This window comes from Lissotriton vulgaris, chromosome 1_1 (assembly GCF_964263255.1).
Source record: "Lissotriton vulgaris chromosome 1_1, aLisVul1.2, whole genome shotgun sequence".
Classification (NCBI taxonomy): Eukaryota; Metazoa; Chordata; class Amphibia; order Caudata; family Salamandridae; genus Lissotriton; species Lissotriton vulgaris.
Window position 1 is genome coordinate 1,680,075,791 of NC_141685.1, and position 23,875 is coordinate 1,680,099,665.

Consider the following 23,875-nt stretch of genomic DNA (forward strand, 5'->3'; position numbering starts at 1 on the left):
TTTAGTGCAAATTGTTACCGAAACTTAATTCTGATGTATGTCATAAGCCAATCTTATAAACAGAAGTTTGCATAGAGGAAATGTCAATATATAATTAGAAAACACCATATCAAATTTCATAAAGTGAGTACATTCCAGTTGTATAAAACAACTTCAAATATCTTAATTCATCTCAGCTAAAGTACCATATTCCATCGTGACCCCAGGAAAAATAAAGACCTCAGTGCATATTGTGTGAAATATAAAACAGTAATTCAATTACCTTTCTTTCTTTTTGTTATAAGTATTTTTTGAAAACAGTTTTTTACTCATTTCCAAATTTCATGGAGTGGGAGGAAATTATTTCATAATTTATAGTAGTACGTTGTTATTTCTACTTTAAGCAGCATTTTAAAAAAACGCACCAACCACGATGTAAAACAGTTATAAGTCCCACACTGATAGACACATCTATTAATATAAGAAAATCACAGTTGAATTATCACTTAAAATCTGATATCTCCGATTTTGGTTCTCTGATAGACAATATAGTTTCTTGTTTAAGATACCTATAAGCATGTGTACAAATCTTCACTTGCATTCAGGCCCTGTGGGGCCTTACTGTCAAGTTCGATTATGTATCTGGTTTCTAATAGACGGAGTTTGGCATCCCTATCCCCTCCTCTTTTCAGAGGCATAACACAGTCAATTGCAAAATATAAAAGGCCAGATGGATCACTTTTGTGTGCTTTTTCAAAGTGACGTGCCACGAGATAAGATTGGTCTTTACCCACAATTGCTCTGATATGCTGCAGTACCCGTTTATGTACCGGCAAGCGAGTACTGCCTACATATCGTAACTCACACGGGCACTGCAGCACGTAGACTGCAAAGTCAGTTCTGCATGACATGCGTTTTTTAATAGGTACAGGTTTGCTATTAAAAGGCACTGTATATTGAGTTTTACTACACCCATTTTTGAAGGCTTTACATACAGCACATTTTTTGAAACCACCTCCAAGGGCCCCCCAGGTATCTGAAATGGGCTTTTCCAAAAAATTGCTCACTAGTCTATCAGACATAGATATAGACTTTCTGAACGTAATGTTTGGTTTTTTCACTACAAACTCTCCAATAACAGGGTCCCCTGTTATTAAGTTCCAGTTTTTATAGAAGATTTGTCGAATCTCCTTATGCTGTTTACTAAAAGTTATGATAACTCTAGGTGTGATCATTTTTTCTTTGGAAAACCCCTCTTTGGATTTCTCCTTAGTTGCTAAAGCCTCTTCTCTAGATATTGTTAGAGACCTATTTATTGCTCGTTGTATCGTTTTAACTGAGTAGCCTCGAGCCAAGAAACGTTCCTTGCTATCCTCCTGTATTTTTTGGCACTCAGACTCCGAGCTGCATATCCGCCTAATTCGCAGCATCGCCCCAAAGGGAATACTGTTTATTAGGTGATATGGATGCTAGCTAGAGGCATGTAATACCGTATTTCCGGCTGTGGGTTTCCTGTGCATTTTAGTGGCTAACCCATTATCTGCAACATAAACCTCAGTATCCAAAAACACCACTTACTTGTCATTTATGTGCGAGGTGAACTGCAGATTTAGACTGTTCTTGTTAAGTTCCCCAACACATTATTGCGCTTCTGTCATTGAACCCCGCCATATTAAGAACAAATCATCTATGTATCGTAGATACCATGGCATATGTTCCTGTATTGTACCCACCAAGGGGCCACCTAGGACATGCTCCTCCCAAAGTCCCATGTGGAGACATGCTAGACTCGGGGAGAAGCACGACCCCATTGCGACCCCTCGGACCTGCTGGTACATCTGGTTATTAAATAGGAAAAAGTTTTGTTCCAAGCAAATTCGTATCATAGACAGAAGCATTTTGTTGTGTGCAGAAAAATTCATGGGTCGTTTGTTCAAGTAAAACTCTGCAGCTCGTAACCCGTCAGTGTGTTTGATCGAGGTGTACAATGATGTTACATCCAGTGTTATAAGTAAACAATTAGAATCCCAAACCACATTGTTCAGTTTTCTAATAAAATCAGAAGTATCCTGTACGTAGGATTTAAGACCTTTTACCCAATCCTGGAGATAAAAATCTATATAACGAGAGATGTTTTCAGTTGAGCTGTTTATCGCCGATATTATCGGACGTCCAGGTGGTATTGCAATGTCCTTGTGTACTTTTGGTATCAGGTAGAATGTCGGAATCACCGGATAGTCTTTTTTCATGAATTTAAATTCATCATCCGATAATAGCTTGGCACTTCTCCATGCCATTAATTTGGAACTTTGTTCTTGCCATGAAGATCGAAGAGCTAGCATGTTGCTTTTTCTATAGCAAGAAGTGTCAAGTAATTGTTTTTCCGCCTCTGCTACATACATGTACCGCGGCCAAAGGACTATGTTTCCGCCTTTATCGGCCAGGCGGACAATCACATTCTTATCTGATTCCAGTTTTTTAATCAGATTGTAGTAGCATTAGTTCTTTTTGTTAGCAACTTCATGTCTTTGGTTGGTTTTTACATATAGTTGTTTAACCTCTTAAGCGCTGCTGACGGCCAACGGTCGTCACGAGCGCTACCTCCCCAGTGCTGCGCACGACCATTGGACGTCCATTCAGCATTAGTTCCAATGGACAGCGCAGCACTGGGGAGGGATATTTGCGAAGCAGCTAAGGTGTTAAGTTCTTTGATAACCAAATCATGGTACACATCAATGTTATCATTTGTCAGAATCGGCTGAAAAGTGGACTTTGGCTTGAAATAAGTGTGACTGGCTCCTTGATCTTCCCTTGATGTCATTAAAGGTAAGTCTTCAGAAACAACTCCCTCCTGTTGCAAGTCCCAAATTTCATCGAAAACTGGTCGATCAGCTGACTCTAACAATGAAGGGCTAGTGTGCACTCCTGCTTGTTTTTTTCTTTTTGGTTGTAATAAGAAATATTTGCTCAGTTTTAGCTAACGTACAAAACGGTATGAATCCATTCTCGTGTCCGCATAATTAAAGTTAGATGGCAGGCAATACGATAAGCCTAATCCAAGAATCATTTCGTCTTTAGGTGATAAAGGGATATGGGAAAGGTTGATGATTGATTTTTCCTTTATTAATTCAACGCTGCTTTTTTCTTTGATTTGTTCCATCGGCCCCTGGTTGTTTGATTTTTGCTGGTTTGTTTTATAGCGCCTTTCTCCTTGCCCGTCGTTTCTGGCTGTTAAATATATATATATATATATATATATATATATATATTGCCCTATGAACCTACAACCCTTGAACCATAAGCAATTCCTTGCCTCCGCAAACATTCCCTTACCACCCAAAAATCCATACCCACCCTAAAGATTCCCTTATCACCCATAACCCACTCTACCTAAAAATTCTCCTACCACTTAAAAACCCATACCCACCCTAAACCTCAAAATACCGTTACGACCCAAAAAACCACGGCCACCTTAAACCCTAAAAAATCAGTTACCACCCAGAAACCCAAACCCAAAAATGTCCTTGCCACTCAAAAACCTACACCCACCCTAAATGTTAAAAATTCCCTTGCCACTCAAAAACCCATACCCATCCTTAACCCTAAAAATGCCCTTGCCACCCAAAAACCCTGACCCACCCTAAACCCTAAAAATTCCCTTACCACCCAAATCCCATACCCACCCTAAATCCTAAAAATTCTGTTGCCTCCCAAAATGCTATACCACCCTTAACCTTAATATTTCCCTTGCCACTCAAAAACCCAAATCCACCCTAATATGTATAATATAAATATATATATACTCACACACACACATTTATTTATTTAAATACTTTCTACTACTTTCTACTTACCTGCAAAATACTTACATTTACAACGATTTTCGTGGTACAAAGCATCTGTGTTAAAGGCACATTTGCATTTGTTGTAAAAAAAAAAACAATTGTGGTAAAATACTGTTGTTGTAAAAGCTTTTTCATTGTAAAGACTTCGTTGTAAAGGCATCCCGTTGTTTAGCCTTCGTTGTAAGGGCTGTTTCGCCTCCCTATTGCATCATCAGTAGCTCACACTACCTGTGACACCTCCAGTGCATCTTGCCCTCTACTGTTGATATGTACGTCTCTGTAACAGCCCAGAAATACATAAATTACAAGTTATGCATAATAATAGCCAAAATAATTGATCACTTTCATGAGACCATGTCACACCCTTCTTGAAGAAACTGCACTCTGCCATCCTATTCACATCATGGGAGCCTCAGTAATAGCCAGGTTCCAGTCACACCACAGACTGCTTCATTCGCCTTTAAACCCTAAATGCTAACACTGCCAACAAAGTTGACAATTTGCCCTGCCCTTTCTGGCCATAGTAAGTGATACTCCCTGGGGGAGGGAGGTTTTGAACTGAATATTCTAGAGATACGTGAAGTTAGCACCTTTGTACTGCAACTGCAGGGCATTACCAAGTATTCCAACGTAGCCCATTTTCACCAGATAGTACACTAAACAACAAAAAACAAAATTATGCAAGAGATTTGTTCCACATGGTTTCTGTGTTAGGGTGTGTAGTATAACTGTCCTCTTAATCAGAGTGAGCAGTTTGAATCACCTACATGGGCTATGTTTGAAACTCTACATGGGCTATGTTCGAAACTCTACATGGGCTATGTTTAAAACTCACAGGGTGTGGGGGACTTCCGTTTTCAGTGCTCACAATCTATACCCAGGGTCCAAATTCAAAAAAATAATAGAGAGTGCTATGTAAAACAGCTCACCTACTGGCCCAACCCGTTGACTCATTTGCTTCCATCAACTAAAACCAACCATTCACTCTCATTTAAACAAGCACAGTAAACCAATTCATTTTTTCTTCCTCATCCACCCATCTATTTGCTATTTACCTAACACTGTTCTTCACTATATCCACGTATTCAACTAACCAATTTACTCCTGTCCACAAACCCAAACCAGCCAAACCATTGACTTACTTAGCCACCTATTTACTTAAACTTCCTTAATGGCTCTCCCAACCAGCTACTTATTCAACCACTCATTCAATCTTTCTCTGTTTCAGTCTCTCACTAATCTATCAGCCTGCTCAAGCACACATCACTTCCACCCTGAGCATCCACTCACCCTTTCATTCAATAGATTGTGCACTTTCCCACCCTCCATTCACCCATTGACTTAACATTAGCTTTTGAATCCTTTCGCACATCCACCTACTTGCCAACACACAACTCATTTACCAAAACTGTCACCTACAAAGCGTCATTCAATTACTCATTCACCCACTCATTCAATCTTTCTCTGTTTCAGTCTCTCACTAATCTATCAGCCTCCACAAGTACACATCCCTACCACCCTGAGCATTTACTCACCCTTTCACTCAATAGATTGTGCACTTCCCCGCCCTCCATTCACTCATTGACTTAACATTAGCTTGTGAATCCTTTGACATATCCACCTACTTGCCAACACACATTTCACTTACCAAAACTGTCACCTATAATGAGTCATTCCCTTACTCAGTCACACACTCATCCACTCACTGTTATCATGTGTGGTACATGGTTGATTGTGCCAGTAGAGCGACATCGCCCTCCACGGTTTGTTTTCAGGTGCATTGGCATCAGCAGTTAAGGGCTTTGCTTTCTTAGCCAAATAACACACTCAGTGTAAGAGAAAGCATGTCATTTTAGAAGAACCAAAAAGGAATTTGAAACAAAAATATTGGGGCACAAAACATATTTGTCTACGTTAAATAGAAAAATTCAGTTAATGAGTTCTTGAACATGATTTGGCAGCTAGTCGTATCTTGGAGGATGAGACAAGAAAGCTCTTAAAACTTGTCACAAAATCAAATATAATAATCCCCTTTCTCCTGGAGGTTTCTGCAATGGAGAACCCCCTGGTATGTAGCATTGCCGAATTACCCCACATGCCTTTCTTTATTCTTGAAAGCCCACCCCATTAAAGACCCTCTATTGAATGTTCAAGCAGCTTAAAGGGATGAACGCTGAACAGGCCTGTGAATTCCCTCCTCTGCTTTCTGTTGGGAGGCCATCTCCATTTTCCTTCCTCACAGCTGCCATTACGGAATGTAATCGTACACCTGAATAGAAGGGACCCGGCTGCCCAAGGTTTCGAGCCACCTGCTGAAGTGCTTTCAATGGAGCCGCAAGCGGCTCGCCAATCTTTGATCCCCTTCATTGGCACCGGAGGTGGCGGCGGCCACCAAGCGCTTTTCAGTGCTACAATGGATTCTCTACAAGGTCGTAATGATGCATCCTCTAGTACTGATGAGTTGACGCGGATTCGCTAACATGAATAACAGGAGAATCAGACCAGCACATCTGCAATGAGCTGTGATCTGTCAGGGGGCTCTTTTGCTAATAAGAGCTAAGAAAATCCCCTATTTTTGATGATACAGTACTCCACAATAGTTGTAAGTGTTTTATAAGAAAACAGACATATATTTTATAAATATTTCTTATCTCACTGCCCCACCAAAAACTGTCATACGATGTTGCTTTTTTAATCCACTTGGTGTATGTGGCAGGAGCATGTGTCATTTTTGCATTGAACCAGCAGTATTTTGTTATGCATCTGCCGTATCGATCTTAGTAGCTGATGGTCATTGCTGATCTATGTATATTCTAATGGTTGTGGCTGGAAAAGTATTTATCCTCTGAGGTTGACAAACTAAGCACATTGTTGAACAAGTGGCTCTGCATGGCGTAGTCGTTTGTTGTTGTTACTGAGGAAGCCTACAATTAATTGCTTTATTTATTTCTAAAATTTTGTGTAGCGCGAACAAGACCCTAAAGAGTATCGGAGTGCTTCACACTGTAGGGTAGGGAGCATACATTTGTAAGAAAATACATTTCTTTTATATATGAGTGGCAAGGTAACGCTGGAGTTCAAGGTTGTACATCAATGTACTTGTCAATCCGGGCATCGGAATAGTGGTCAGGTAAGTAAACAATAGGACCTAGAGTCACTTTAAGGCAGAAACGTGTTCATAAGTATTGTTTTCATTTCTATTTTGAAAGAAGAGATTCAGCGGAAATCTGGTGGCAGAGAGTTCCATATCTTCGGGCGATGCCCAAGAAGGCTCTGTTCTCTTTTATACTTTAATGTGCCACACTGCCCTTCAGACCTGCTTTTCAGTCTTGTTTTGTAGTGCTGCTATATTATGCGTTTTTTAGGAATCGCACCCAATTATGTACCTCCAAGCGTGCTTTAGAGAAAAGCCTTTGATTGGTATAATAGTGAAGGGAATTAATTTTACATCATTGTGCTTTGCCATTTTATCAATGAGTCATCAAGTGTAGTTGAGAATATTTTTTCTCTCATCAATTAATCTTTTGTGACAATTGGGCAAGTGGCATGAGTTATCATTTCTGAAGTTTTAGTTTTATGAATTTGTCTATTGTTCAACAGTTATATTTAGTGCCTATTATACCCTAAGGGTGTCAGAGAGCCACAGTTTTCTTTTGAGCTTAGCAAAAAGTCAACAACTTTATTCAACAACTTGATTTCTCTTTGTTCACTCAAGACAAGGTAAGAGGTGTTATCCAGTATTGGGGTGTCTTTCATAGATTCACATGCTTGAATATTCCCCGTCGTCGAAGTGGGAGGCCCACGGTAATTATCATAGCAATAAGATGCTAATAGCATAAGCAAGTAAAAACATAACACATAAAAATACACAGTAGAAATGCATAGAAATACCAAGACATAATTCCTACATAGGAATACGTGGCATAGAGAAAAACACTTGCAACATATCCATGTCATTATGTTAGTCCAAACCGTAGCCAATCAGGCGCAAGCACCCCTCCAGAACCTTCTCCTCAGAGCTCAGTCCCTCAGATTTTCTACCGCACGTTGTGTGAAGGGAGTCTCCTGAGCTCTGCTCAGTTTTTCTCAACTTTTCTTCTGGATTCCAGTGTTTGACATGTCTTCAAGTAAGAAGTCTTTGTTTAGACCCTGTTCTTCCTGTGGGAAGCTGCGCTTATACTCTGAAGATCCCCACAGCAAGTGTATATATTGTCTTTACCCAGACCATGAGGTGAGCAAATGTAAATTTTGCAGGACCTTTTCTACTAAGACCATTAAAGACAGGGAAGGTCGTCTCCTCCTCTGGTTGCAGAGACTTAAGGACAAGGATATCCCACTTTCTGATGCAGACAGCCTTATGTCTAGTACTTCTAAAGCAGCCAGTAAGCGTAGCAGTGTGCAGGATTTGCCGTCTCCATTTTTAAAGAAAAAGAAACTCTCTCTTTCTATGGCTCCTGCGGTATCTTCACTTCCTCCTGCTTTGCCCACGCCCACGAGATATGTCTCTCAGGCGTCTTCTGCTTCTTCCAGTCATGTTTCCACCAAGAAACATGTAAAATCGTCGACGGGAGCGTCGACGATCGCCCCGATGACGAGATCTGCCGTCTCTGGCTCGTCGACGGCGACTGTAACGACATCTGTTGCTGACTCGTCGACGACGGTTACGTCGACATCATCTATGCCGATGAAGTTGTGTATGGGCTCTAGACCTGTCTCGTCGATGATTCCTATCCTCTCGTCGATGAAAAAGAAACAGAAAACTCACTCGTCGTCGACAACATCTTCATCGACGAGAGCTGTTAAATCTTCGTCATCGATCCCGTTGACAAAGCACTCGTCGACGGCTACATCGTCATCATCGTCGACGACTCCGTCGACAACCACTTCGTCGTCGACGTTGAAGACCACGTCGACGCCACACCCGTCGACACCAGCGCCGTCGACGGAATCCTCATCTGCCTCTTCGTCGACGCTTCTGCCGTCGTCATCAGTGAAGTCGACGACGACTTCGTCGGCGGTGACTACCTCCTCTTTTGCATCGTTGCCATTGCTGCCACTTTCAGCGTCAGTTTCTGGTCTTTCCAACGCCGGCCCACTACACTAGCGCCGCCAGGTTCCGGTAGACCAGTTGTCTATTCCAGACGACAAGCAGCCACCTTCGCCATTGTTTGCCACTGGCTCTGAAGAGGACTCTGGTTCAGAAGAGGAAGACGGTGGCCCTTTTGGGGCTGCACACAGTCCTTCAGAATTAGTCATTAAGTGCCAGGACTATGGTGAGGAACCTGAAGGAAATTATTTTCAGGATGAAGAACAAGCGGTGTAGGTTCCAAAAGCGACACTGCCTCTGTCTCTTTTTTCTAATCTACAATATATGTTGGAGGATTATAACAGGCGATTTCCCCCATCCAATCAGAGTTCGCCAGTACCAGCAGCACCTGTGCCTGTAGTACCTCCTCCTGTAGATCCGCTACCACCACCTTCTGCACCGTCCCCGCAAATCCAGACATCAGTTCGGATACACACTACTGTCTATGCCGATGACGAGGATGACGGTCGCCCTGATCGTGAAGAGGGCGAAGTCCAGGATGATGACAACGACGACAACACCATGGCCGATTGGGATGACTACCAAATCCAGATGCCGTCCCCTCCTCCAGTGACACCTAAGGATTCCCCACCTGTGGACATTGCCAGCCTCCATCAGTTAATGGACAGAGCGGCTCAACGGTTTAAACTGCCAAGAGTCCAAAGAGAAGAGGACTGTTTTCTGTATGATTTTAAGAATCAGCCATTTAAGGGTCCATACGGTCCACATTATTGATTTCATATTGAACGAAGGGTTGAAACGTATGCAGACACCAAATACGATCCCTGCACAAATGCCTCGCCTAGAGAAGAAATAGAAGGCACCCATTGGTTCCCCTGCGTGCCTGATTTCGCAGCCGAAGTCTGATTCAGTGGTCACTCAAGCTGCTCAGCGACGCTCAAGGTACCCGGCATCACCTATTACAGCTCCTCCAGATCGGGAGGGTCGTCACCTGGACGCCATTGGGCGGACATTTTCATCCATGGCCTCTACCACGGTGAGAGCAGCGAATGCCTTTTTGATGAACTGGTGCGATCTATTCGCCTACGCTTTTCCTCCAATTCCACTAGTTCCTCGCGTGCTGTGGAAGATGCGGAGACAACCTTGCCACATCCTCCTGATCGCTCCCAGATGGACTCGACAAGCATGGTTCTCGGAGCTACTTCTCCTCTGCCAGTGCGAGCCCATACTTCTGCATCCTCGAGCGGATCTCCTCACGATGGACGGGGGTCAAGTACGTCATCCGAACCCCTCGTCTCTGAAATTATCAGCATGGAACCTGAGCACCTTGAATTTGCCCATTTAAATATTTCACCAGCATGCAGGGACATTCTCGCTCAGGCAAGAGGTCCGTCTACAGTCAAAACCTACAAACTCAAGTGGAATAGATTTTGTCATTGGTGCGCAGATGCCAATATTCATCCTCTTCATTCCACTCCGGATCAGCTTCTTCCGTTCTTTCTGCAACTTGCTCAATCAGGACTTTCACATTCCACTTTGAGAGTCTTCTTGGCGGCGATTTCCCGCTATCGTCAAGATGGTTCCACCTCGCTCTGCTCCTCCAGAGTCATTAGCCAGTTTTTCAAGGGATTATTCCAGAAGTTTCCGCCCATTCGGCGTCCTCCTCCAACTTGGCATCTTAATGTCGTACTGGCTCAACTAATGAAAGCACCATTTGAGCCCATCCACAGAATGGACTTAAAATGTCTCACCTTCTCCTTGCTCTGACATCCTCTCGAAGAGTAAGCGATATTCACGCTTTCACCATTAAACCTTCTTTTCTCCAATTCAAATCGGACTGTGTAGTGCTTCGCACCAACCCTACTTTCCTTCCTAAAGTACCTACTGACATTCACATTAACAAACCTGTTTTCTTAAATCCTTTCTTTGCCAATCCTCAATCTCCGGCAGAGCAACGCCTACATTCCTTGGACATTAAAAGATGTCTTAAATTTGACATCAATAGGAGGGCACCTTTCGCAAGTCTGATCAACTATTCATTGCCTATGGATGCATGCGCAAGGGACGTCCTGTTGCCAAGCCAACTATTGCACATTGGATTTCTTCAGCAATTCTTTTCTGCCATCAGCAAGCCGGAAGGCCTCTTCAGTCTTCCGTGAGGGCCCATTCCACCAGGGCGATGTCATCTTCTACTGCCCTGTTTGCCGGTGTGCCGCTTCATCAAATTTGCAGACCGGCCACGTGGTCCAGCAGGCATACTTTCACAAGACACTATTGCCTGGATGCCATTAATGACGCAGATACGGCAGTGGGACAGGCAGTGCTTCACAATCTTTTTTACTAAGGTGAGCCTCTGTCTTCCCTCCTCCATCATGGTTATTTTGCTTATGGTTATTACTTGCATGACTTTATTATAGCCGCTGGAGTTTTCTTCCATGTTGTTGCATGTTTTCTACGAGCCTTTTTCGGCTACTACTGCTCACTATTCTGTTCAAGCATGTGAATCTATGAAAGACACCCCAATACTGGAGAAGAACAATTGTTACTTACCTGTAAACAGGTTGTTCTCCAGTGTTGGTGTCTTTCATAGATTCACATGCGACCCACCCACCTCCCCTCAGAGGCTCCCTTCTCCTCATAGACTCTATTGTCACTCCTGTGCTACGAAAATCTGAGGGACTGAGCTCGGAGGAGAAGGTTCTGGAGGGGTGCTTGCGCCTGATTGGCTGCGGTTTGGACTAACATAATGACATGGATATGTTGCAAGTGTTTTTCTCTCTGCCATGTATTCCTATGTAGGAATTATGTCTTGGTATTTCAATGCATTTCCACTGTGTATTTTTATGTGTTATGTTTTTACATACTTATGTTATTAGCATCTTATTGCTATGATATTTACCGTGGGACTCCCACTTTGACGACGGGGAATATTCAAGCATGTGAATCTATGAAAGACACCAATACTGGAGAACCACCTGTTTACAGGTAAGTAACAATTGTTCTTCTCTCTTCTTAGTTACAGGTTTCACCCCACTAAGGGCCTTATTATGAGTTCGGCCGTAATGGGACTGGTAACTCCAGCCCAGCGCTACTGTTAGCCGCCACTACTGTAACTCTTGAATGGCTGCTGAAAGTTCGTACCTGCATTTTCACGTGGAAAATTCACCCGCTGTGAGTAGGCTGTAGAGTCTCTCCAGGGGGCTGGCCTGTGGTGCTTCCACACTACTTTTGATCCAGATTTGCCTATTGCATGTTGCCACCAGCCCCATCGGAATGACAAGAAACTCATATTGAGGGTTTTAGTAGTTCCAGAGATAGTGATACAGCATTAGTTTGCCATCTCTTTATACTGATTGGTGACATAGAGAGTCTTGTCCCTTTACAGGCATTGGTAACACAAGAGTTTTCAGTCTGTCTGTAGGTACTGGCAAAATAATTTGTTTCTCTCTTTCAATTATCATAAATGACAGAATAAGGGTTTTACTTCTTTTCGTCATCATTGTACCCACAAGAAAAGCTCTCCCTTTGTTCCCAGTTACAGTAGACACAGCAAGGGGTTTTTCACCCTTTGGAAACGCAATAAAAATGTTCCTTTCTTAGCAGTTATAGGGGACCAAAATATATAAGAATGGACTTGTTTGCAACCCAGGCTGTGACTTGTATATTAGATAATGAGGGAAAACTCAAATATTGGTCTGCATTATCATTACTTTGCTGACTTTACACAAGCAACACAAATGTATTTTTCAGAGTCATTCAAGAAGCGAGATTACGCTATTTAATTTCTTTCAGAAACAATACTCCCCACTTTCAGAGAAACAAGGCTTCTGCCTTCTCATGCACTCAAGAATTAAGACTTCTTTTTTGTGGATAAGAAAGCCTTTTCAGTCTGTTTTATCGTAGAAACAGCTATGCATGGTTCTCTGAGAGAAGCATGACTTTTTCTTTCTCATTAATTGTAGAAAATGGATTTCTCCCTTCTGGAGAAAAAAGGCGACTTTCTTTCATTTATTGTAAAATGAAGTCTCCTCCTTGCCAAAGAAAGAAGATGTGTTCATTCTAGAGAAATAAGTTATTTCCCTTGTTCTGTGCATTACAGAACAGACAATTAAAACACAACGTCTGCATTTTCTATCAGTATAGAAACCCTGCATGCATTTTTTGGGAAACAGACATTTGTATTTAATTATGGGAGAACCAAGAGGAAGCCATTTTTGCCGTTTTAATTATTTAAACATGCCCCAGAAGTTGTTTTTGCAGGCTATTCTAAATCTCAGTATGCACTCGTCAAGAGTTCATTGCGCTTCTAGATGTCACTAGACTGAGGTGGTTGTGCCTCCCAGTTTCAGAGGTAATACCTTTGCTTAGTATTTGTCAGTCTGAATTTCAAGTTTGAAGGCAGTCTTTTTTATTTTTTTAGGCACTCGTAATCTTTGTTTTCTTACGACACAGCTTATTTCTGTGCATGTATTTATGTGCTTGACAGTTTTCTCTCTTTTTCTATCGCCTCTTACAAGTTGTGTTACATTATCTGCCATCTTGTAAGCGTGTCAGGGCTGCGATTGATTGAGTGATGAAGATGAGGCAGGTAAACACATCTTGCATCCTAGGCTAGCCTCCCTGCCGCTGACTGACAGGTCTTTGAGAGCGGCTGGGTTACACTTCATAGGTACCGTACAGAGATGATATTTCCCTGATGAAGAAAGTGCACAGAAGGGCCGCAGGCTATCAAATGACACGGCTGGGAACAGAGCTATTTTTACCAGCCAGACATGACCTTAACCACTTCAGCAAAGACTCAGCCACACGGGGCCTTGACCGGCCATTGCTACGAGATATAAATAAATACAATGGTCCCTGTGGGATGGTGGGTCTCAGACTTACACGTTACGCCTTCAGAACACAGCTATTGCACTGGCCCTCCATGAGAGTCTATAAAATACATTATGTGTTTATGTGGCGCTTAAATGTGGCTGGGGTATTCAGTGCCGCAATAGGAGATGTTGATGTCACCCAACTCAATGGCACTCTCTTTATTAACCTTGGAATCGTGAAAGGGTGAGTCTATGCCCCTGGCATTCCATTTTGTGATGTGCAGGTTGCAAACATATTTATGCAGCAGGCACATTAAACCAATGATGTCGCTGTAATACCATTCAAGGACATTTGAGAGATATACGGCCACATGCATCAACCTATTTAGAAAGTGCAAACGGTGCGAATCGCAAAATTCGGCCGTTTGCGATTCCTAAATAGGTTTTTGGGATGTATCAAGCATTTTTGGTAAAATCGCTATTTTTAGCGAATTCCAAAAATGCGATTGCTTTTAAGGAATCGCAAATTTGCGATTCCTTAAAAGCAATGCATGATTAATTTTAAAATTGCGAATTCGCAATTAGGGGGTGCAAATTACCACGAGGTTGAACCTCGTGGTAATTTGCGAAAATGTGTTAAAATGCTCTAATTTGCATTGAAAAACACTGTCATGTTACAGACACACATGTCCTTAGGACATGTGTGTTTGAAACATGCACTTCAAAATACATTTCAGGGGTGCAGGGGGGGGGGGGGTCCTTTGGACCCCCCCCTGCACCCATGGAATGCATCAACATTTTGCGAATTCTAATTTGCGAATTCACAATTCCCATTGATTCCTATGGGTCTTTTGGCCCATGGGAATCAATGGGAATTGCGAAATCGCAAATTGGAATTCGCATAATATTTGCGATTCGGTAAAAATTGCAATTTTTACCGAATCGCAAATATTATGCACTTTCAGTCATGCATCCCGTTTTGCGATTCCTTATTTGCGATTCCCTAAAAATCGCAAATTAGGAATCGCAAAACCGGACTTTGATGCATGTGGCCGTTTATGTAGTGATTATTTCCTTAATATAGACATCAGATTAAAGAATACATTGGGTGACTGTCTCTGGGTATGAGGGAGTGCCACGCAGAGGGAATCGGTGTTAGGGGCCTACACCCCACCTACCCAGTTCATCGTTGCATCAGCTGCACTAACTTTGCAGATAGAGTGCTTCAAAGCTTCTGTGAACACTTTACTACACAGACTAGGACTGGTGAGTTTGCTGAAAAGTGTGCGTTGCTTTAGTCATGAGTTTCAGTTAGTGTTGAAAGTTCATTTTATGTTTTTTCTGAATTTGAATTAATCCTGCAGCAATGCAAGTGTGCCTTTTCTTTGTTCTGAATTCTAGAATACAATTGGAAGCTATTTTTTATCAGGATAGGTAGCGAGGATTTTATTCTGCGTACCAAAGAAGTTTATAATCATCACATGTGGATTTTTATGCATTTATTTTTCCAATATATTAGAACTTTAATCTTGATGCTTACCTAAATTATCTTTGACACTTTCTGCTGAATAACAAAAAAGCTGATAACAAAAAAAATCAAGCCCAGGCTCTTGTGGGATATATAGATAGATGTCCATCCATCCATTCAACCCCACCCACCCAGTCACTCCTTCATCAAACCTCACACACCCACCCATCCAGCCATCTCGATCAATCCGCCCACCCACCCATCCATCCATCCATCCAGCCACCCACCCATGCATCCATCCCACCCAACCACCTATCCAGCTTCACCCACCCATCCCACTCACCCACCCATCCATCATCCCAAACCCACCCACCCACCCACCCACCCAGCCATCATCCCAAAAACCCACCCAGCCATCATCCCAAAAACCCACCCACCCAGCCATCCATCCCCACCCACCCGTCCACCCCACCCCACCCACCCATCCATCCCCACAACCCACCCATCCATCCCGAACCACCCGCCCGCCCACCCATCTCCATACACCAATCCATCCCCATACACCTATCCATCCCCACACACCCATCCATCCCCACACACCCATCCATCCATCCCCATGTATCCATACAGCCAGCCATCTTGCTGTAAATTCATGGAGCTGTTTATATGTACAGTCTTGCAACTACCTGCCTATGTCTAAAAACAGATCTAAATAACTGTCTATCTGTGCTTTCATATAACTACGTATATCTCCATACACTGATCCAAATAACTCTTTACATCTCCATACATCTATCAACCTTTTCATTCAGTCTCCCATCTGCATCTTCATACATATACTTTTCTGCCACTCTATCCAACAGCCTATCATTCCCTCCATACATCCCTGTAACAATCCCCTTCTGCATACATCTGTCTACCTATCTCTTCCTATCACTCCCTGCCTCTCCAAACATATGTCTGGCTACCTCAAAACTTCTAGCTGCTTTACCATACATTCTTCGGTTCTCTTCACCATTCATCTTTTTATCTGCCGCTCTGTAAATCCATATACTTAACTGCCTCTCAATACATTTACCCTTGCCCAAACTACCTCTCCTACAAAATGGTTCTATCAGCCTCTCTATACTCTGGTCTCTGTCTCTCTATGCTGTCAAATAACAGTCTGCTTCTCAGTACCTCTATCTGTCTCTCAGTGCACTTGTCTATCTGCCTATTTGTGTGCTGTGTCTCGTCATGTGTCCTTCCATCACTCCTCCTCTTCATCCATCAGTCTATCTAGCAGTCTCTCAATTGATCTATCCAATAACTAGGAAGACTCTGTTTCTAGGCAAGCGACCAGTTTCAAGCCTGGAAATAATATACCCTTCATTTCACCAAAACAAGCTGAATATAGCCATAAGTGCATTAACTTCAGGAAAGAGCATGGATATTCTGAGAACGCACAGCAATTGGAAAATCAGGCCCAATGTACAAACAGGCAGGTCACAACTTGTCTGTAATTGAGTAATGCAACCTATCGACTAACATATTATGTTGCAAACTCCAGTTGCAGGGGTAACAAGCTACCTAATGGATATTAATTAGGCAGGTTGCTGTTTGTGACTCTTTGTGGTTGACTACAAACACCGGGATGGTGGCCCGTAAGGAACACTACTAGGTCATGTACCTTGCATTTGCATTCCCAAACGCAGTATTTGTTTTAAAGCTGCATTAAAGCATATTGTCTGCTTTAAGTAAAAGTATACATATATATGTTATTTGGGCAGAAATCGGGGGAACAGGATGTCTGTTTCACCCCGGTTACCTGCCTCAATTCCTAAAGGGGAAGCTGTTCAGTGGGGACAGCTTCTCTTTCAAGAATGGGTTACCGGCTCCTTTAAGGAGCAGTCATTTTCAATGGTTTGCAACTGCAATTGCAGTCACAGGCCATTCATTTAATTGTGAAACGCAAAACGGCGGGGAGACCCCTTTCACATCCCCTCCTATTTGCGATTTGGAATGATTCATTGAACCCATTTTGCAATATTCAGACTTTTTAAAATTAGAAAATGGGTTTAGCATATGGCAAAACGTTGCAAAACCCTCTATTTTTGCCAATCATAGGGTTTGCAGTTGAAAGATGATTTCATACGTTTACGTTTGGCCCAAATTTCCAGGCCGTGGTCCCGCAGAAGTGGAAACAGCTTTCCCTTCTCCTTGCCTTGCAAAAACTGTTTGTAAGACTTAAGTAGCAAGCAGAGCGGGTCTCGATGTCCCGTTAGCCTTGTCAAAAGTCACATAATTTGAGACCTCTGTGTGGAATCACAAACAATGATACATCGTCTTTCAAAGTTCTAAAGACTTCTGCATCAGTAAGTCTTTAGCACCTTAAAATAGTATGCATTCTGGCATGTTAGCCAAGAATTTGGGCTAGTAAAAGGCATCAAAGCTTCTTTGTCTGGCTACAGAGATTGGTTGACTCGCACAGGCGGGTCACGGATCAGTTTATCCTTACTTGGATCCTGAAGGCACCTTGTGCCGATCCGATAAATATTGACTTGAATCATGGCGCCGCCCTAGAGTATGAGTGATTCCATCTGTTTCCCCTCTGCTTGCAGTATTCGTACGAAGGCATGGAGATTAATAGTCTACCTGTGGAGCTGACGGTGGTGTGGAACGAGGATTTCAGCATCGACAACCCAGCTCTGAACAAAGGTGAGGAATTGTTTCAGTGCGTCCTTGGAACTAGTAGCCATAGCAACATGCGCCGTAGATTCCGCCATTGACAAAGAAGGATTCCTGTGCATTTCTCTCTTTTATTTTAATGGGCTGGGAAAATTGAAAATGCTTGTGCTGGGCATTTTTGTGACATTGGCTTTTTTTTCTTGCTTGCTGTACATGCAGTTCTATTATAAACTCTTATGAGCGTGTTTTTCTTTCTGGAAGACATATTGTACAATCATCATGTTTCCTTTTCATTTTGATTGCAAAATCAATTACTCACATAGGAAGTCATTTTAAAATGCATGGAAATCTAGCAGTTGCAATGAAAATTCGCACACGGCATGCAGATGTTTCAATTCCTCCAGAAGCCACCAAATGTGCAGTGACAGAGAATTCAACATTGTGTCACAAGCTTAAATTTAGGGCAAAGACAATAGAATTGGAAAAAGGACAAATAACATTTGTACGCACAGTAAAGCGGCACAATTCAGACTCGTGGTTGTTCTTAATTTTAAGTTAGATCTCTTGATTTGTGCATTTGGCCTCTTTGAGTTTATGAAATGGAACGACCTAGAGCTTAAAAACACATGCTGCCAACAACCACATAGCTGACCCAACTTTTTGGCCATTCTTCCCCTACACTAACCTTCCGTCTCCCTTGACCGAGGTCCCCATGGTCCATTAACCAACCTGGACATGTCAACGGGAGACCAGATTACGATGATCTTTCCACCTCCTGATTCCCATTCCAGTGCTTCTCTCCTCTCAATGCACCCGAATAATATGGCAGAAGACTACTGAGCCCCTAAATTTGACTGCCTCCTTCTTCTTCAGGTCTTTCTTCCCATCCTAAGGCAGGGAACCCACATCAATGCAGCAGCGCCCATACTGCCTCTGAGTGGTACAACTCCTCCCAATCTCCTCTCGCTAAATTATCAAGGTACACCAACATTGTATTTGGTGATCAGACAGGCCATTTTGACCTATGCTAGCGTTTCTTATGTTCTCTACCTGGTCGCACTTAAGGAAATAGCACAGAAAGATGGAAACGGGCTAAACGTATTAACTTGTGCAAACACTTATGCATCTGCTGCTTCGGTAGATTCACAGAAAAACACTGTGTGCGCTATCATGTCAGAGACCGAAGGTGGGTTTTCACCTGTAGAACTGTGTTCATTTCTGCTGGCTAAATCCTACAACATAAGCAGTACAGGATTGAGCTATAAAGAGTAGCATGAGGAGGCCTTTATACAGGAAGATTTCTCTGTAAGGACGGACTAGAGACTTTCCAGAGAGAGAGAGAGACATGCATTAAGATTACAAAAAAATAGTAGAGCGGTGAACATAGTACAGTGGCGAGTGTATTCTAGAGATGCCATTCTAGAGCAAACAACCTTCATGCTGGCTCCAGTCTCAGTCAGGAGTAAATTAAGGGAGCTTGTCATTAAAATGTGGGGGTGATGCACACGCACCCACGATCCAGCAAGAGTGGTATGACAAAATCAGTCCTAAAAAACAAGGCAGCTTTTGCAGAGATAGATAAGTAATCATAACATGAAAGCAAGGGTCACAATTGGGAATACATAGAGTGTAAGACCAGGGTGTCTAATGTAGGTCCAGGAGTGCTAGATATGTATCATATTTTCAGGATAACAATTGACTTTTAGAATTATTGCAGTAAGTATACCACATGAAGATACCGTAAAATGCTTCCATGCAACCCACCTTCCTGGACAATTGTTGGACACCGTTCGTGTGACATGTTGATTTATGGGAGAATATTCAATGTCTTGGGCAGCCTTTATTTGCCATCATTTTCTAAACATCTGTGAATCTCCCTCTTGTGGGCGTGGCCTGATGCTGTTCCCCTCTTGCCTTCCTTCTGCCGCAGTTCACCTGTACAAGTGTGCAGCCAAGAGGGAGAGCTGTGGCCTGTGCCTGAAAGCAGACCTCGCCTTCGAATGTGGCTGGTGCAAGGGAGAAAACAAGTGCACCCTGAAGCCACACTGCCAGACACCAGAGAACCAGTGGCTAGAGCTCTCCGGTGCCCACAGCAAGTGCACCAACCCACGGATTACAGAGGTGAGCATGGCTGGGAAGGGACCACGCATTGAGATGATGCCACATTTTATATATGTTGTTGACCTTATATGCCAGTTTTTACACTTGTGACTTGGAGTTGAAACGCTACTAATTCATGGCCTTGACGTGCAGTTACGTCACAAATATGCATTACAAGGCTGTTATAGTATGTTATGTTATCAGAGTTTCTATAACGCACTGTGCCATTTGTCTGCCCCATTGTCCGTTCTTAATCTGGACACCCTCTGTGCTGGTATTCTCATAGACCGAGTCTGGGAGGTCTGGTGATATCGTGTTTATGATGACTATTGGTCTGCCTGGTGTATTCTTTAATGGTGCTTCCTATTTGTCAACAGGGTGTATTTGATGTAAGACCACCTGTCTGAAGTCTGTGTAGTGCACCCTGTGTATGCGAGCTTGTGGCGGAAGACCACAATGGTTATTACATTCCACTGGTGTACATAGTTGTACACTGTGCGCCCGAGGACACTGAGTTGCTTGGCAAACACATCCTGGCTAAAATGTTTCAGATAATTTGGCCTGAATAGATCTGTGGAGAGATGTGCTGACATCTAAACAAACCTGTTACAATGTATAGTTTTAAGTGATCCACAAGTTTGCCTTACCAGCCACCATCCAATTACCAGTGAGTTTGGAGGAATTATTATAACCGGTATTTCATGCCTACAAAACTTGAGTGACCTTTTCTGCACGTGGAAGTTTTGAAAGCAAATGATTAATATTTCAGAAAGTGCTTTTTTCCTATTCAAATGCTGCACATCGAACATCACAGCATGTTCTTTCTGTTTCACATGGCACCCTACAACTGCTCATTATTTCATGTAATATAAATGATGCATGTGTGCATGCGACTTATATTGCAGTTACCTAGGTGTAAAGTAATGGCGTCAGTCTACTTTCACAATATGTTTCCCTATCCACAGCGTTCTTTATTTTAAAGGCGCACTCACAAAGGGCTCCCTGGATGAAGATGCAGTGTGTGTGTGGGCTTCCTACGGCAGGACACACTCACGGTTGCTTGCTGCCCGGATGTGTACATCCACGGCTCGAGCAGGGGGTACTCGCAGGTGGACGGCGTCCACCCACTCTTTTCACAAGGTGGACGCCGTCCACCCTGCCAAGAAGTTGAGCCCCACTCTAAAATATGCTGAACTCATCCCGGTGTAAGTTTGAGACACCGGGATTCATTCAGCAGTCCCTGCTCGTTATCTGCTTTACTTGGAAACAGCAACTTGGAGGTGGGGAGAGGAGGGTTTGTCATTCGAGACTCCAGCTGGGCAATAACAAAGGCCGAACCTAAGGGCCCATTTGGTCTTCTTTTGTCCCAGTAACCAGGCTGGGGTCTGCCTGTAGCCTCACACCTAGATGTAAATACAGAGGAAGGGAAGCAAAAGCATCAGCGTGTTAATACTTCAAAGGCACTTAAGAGAGGCACGGTTTTGACTTTGTTGGAACCCCCATGTATAATAGGTATTCATGCACTGTAAGAATGTCAGATGCGTTACTTTGTCCCAGTGCAAAATAACAATTTAAATACCAGTATTTTTTATTTGATTTACAGCGCTATTCATCCCAATTTAGTGTGCCAGATCACTTTACAGCAAACATTCATATTATATTGTCAATAAATCACACAAGTTTTTAAACCATTGTACAGGATGTGTTATATAAGACAGTGGGGGTTACTGGGTGTAGGAGTTAAATATCACCCTTCAGCTCACTGTGCTATACTAGAAGGATTACAATGCAACTGCATGTAACAAAAGGATTTCTCTGTTCAAAGCAGTAACCTACTTACCTAAAAAAGTGCCATCTGCATGTTTCATGATGTGCTTTGCAAGAGGCGCATTAACCCTGTATGCAACTTTAAGTCAAAACTAGGACTAGACTAAAACAGATCTTTCCATCAAATGTGTTAACCACCAGGCAGCTAAAGCAATCACATCTACATGGAAATGTGGTGCACATGGAATATATCGCCTGGTGGGGTAGGCAGGCAACAGAGTTACTTTGTCAATCCTTGGGTAACAGAACCTGTCCCGTGCCGTCACTTCCGGTGATATCACTTCCTGCAATGCCACGCACTGTGATGTCACTTCCTGTGATACTACCTAACTTGGTGGGTTCCCCACTTCTTTTTTTAGGACTTGTGCCCTGTGTACGTCTGTTATTCTCTTCCACCTTATGTATGTCTGCGTGCGGTGTGTCACTGCCTGGGGGGAGTGTCTGCCCTCCTATAGAATAGTGCAACCTTGAGTGTTCGACACTTGTTGATGCTTCAGCTCTGAAGCTTAGTTCAATGTACACGTGAGTAAAATTTAGAAGTTTTCCAATGGAAAACCTGGTGTCATCTTTTCAAACTTTACACATTTCAAAGCTTACAAAAGGGGATTGGCCTTACCCGCTCGGAAGCTATCCCTGCTGGGGCTGCTGCTGCTCCTGGGCCAGGGTCCTTTATCGAAGGCACCCCTGCACCATCCCCTGCCCAGAGTCATCTCAGTGTATCCTATCTCTGTGAGATGTTCAGTCATGGCTTCCTTTTGCAGGGTGCCTCTTCCTGTATGAATGGGTAATCACATCTGGCGGGCTGGGTGGGTTAACCTTTTCTCACTTTCGCAAAGGACGACCTTTCCAGTCTTCATACTCTGCAGATAGTCACCACTGCTCCTGATGGTGTGGTGATGGTTACTACATCTCAAGAGTAAGGGGATTCAATTACATTGTGACTAATGTGGACCATTCGTGAATATGCTCCCTATGAGCTGCTTTTTTTTAACATTAAACACGTTCCGCAGGGTTAGAAATAGGATTAGAAATAAAAAGCACCGAAACATGCACAATGCATATAGAAAGGCAGAAATAAAGAGATACTTAGAAAAGACACACACACACTCACATTCATAGGTGTAAACACCGCACTCTCTCTTTCTGTCATATATATAGGTGTAAACAACAGACACATACACACACATTTTTTCTCATATATATCTATAGGCGTAAACAACCCTCCCTCCCAAGCACCTCACTGACACAGTCAATAGGGGCATGAGAGACCACTGTTCCCAGACCTTAATTTAGCCCTGTGTGCACTAACAATAGAACCACAAGTACATTAAGCGCTTACCTCTGCAGGCCTGTCTGTGAGAAGAAAGATAATTATTGTCATTTTTACTAATAGCGTTCTATTTTACATTAATGCATTCTGAATTACTTCACAAATCATAATAATTACACCCCCAACTGCACATAATTAAGTCGTAAAAAAGTCACTGGGTATTTCTCGGTGCCTTGTGGAGTAGAAGTCTGTAGAGCAAATATTCCCAGATAAGTTCAAATCGTGAAAGGGATGTCTAGAGTAAGTTTCCTTGGGTAGGGAATGTAATATTAACACTTCCCGATTGACACACACATGGCATTCATTTTGTTCCATGTTCATTCAGATAACAACAGTATAATGTACATTTACCGGTAATTTTCATGCACAAGTGTCATTTAATTTTGTTGTAAAATACAAATTATTTGGCCTTAAATGTTATTTTGTTTTTTTACCTTCTATGATTCTCATAACTTAAGATCTTTGACTGTGTAGTACTGGCCTAAATTGTATCTTGTATTTGGCCTACAAATGCCTGCACATTTATCCAAGTCTATCTTTTTTCCTTTTTAATTTGCCTTCCCATTTTTTTTTGTATTTTTGATGCCTTTGTAATTTATATAAATTGTTCTTTGTAAGGATCTTTTACTTGTATGTGGGACTGCACCATGCTCCACTGCTGTGTCATGATGTGGAATATGCCGTATGTGGGTGGGAAGGTGAAGGTTGCTCGGTGGGTTGACTTGTCATCTCTTTTCTACCACGACGGACCACAAGATATACTTAACTTACTGCCCTACCACCACCCTAAACCCTCCC

At 42.7% G+C, this 23,875-nt stretch overlaps 1 protein-coding gene across 1 annotated transcript in view; it reads left to right on the plus strand.

Annotated features, from left to right (window-relative positions):
* The window catches only part of PLXNA4 (plexin A4), a 1,023,024-nt gene that overhangs the window by 704,965 nt on the left and 294,184 nt on the right, over positions 1–23,875 (plus strand). The window contains exons 11-12 of the mRNA XM_086918924.1: positions 17,754–17,850; positions 19,751–19,941. Of these exons, the coding sequence (XP_086775050.1) occupies positions 17,754–17,850; positions 19,751–19,941 (288 nt within the window). The remainder of the gene's footprint in view (positions 1–17,753; positions 17,851–19,750; positions 19,942–23,875) is intronic.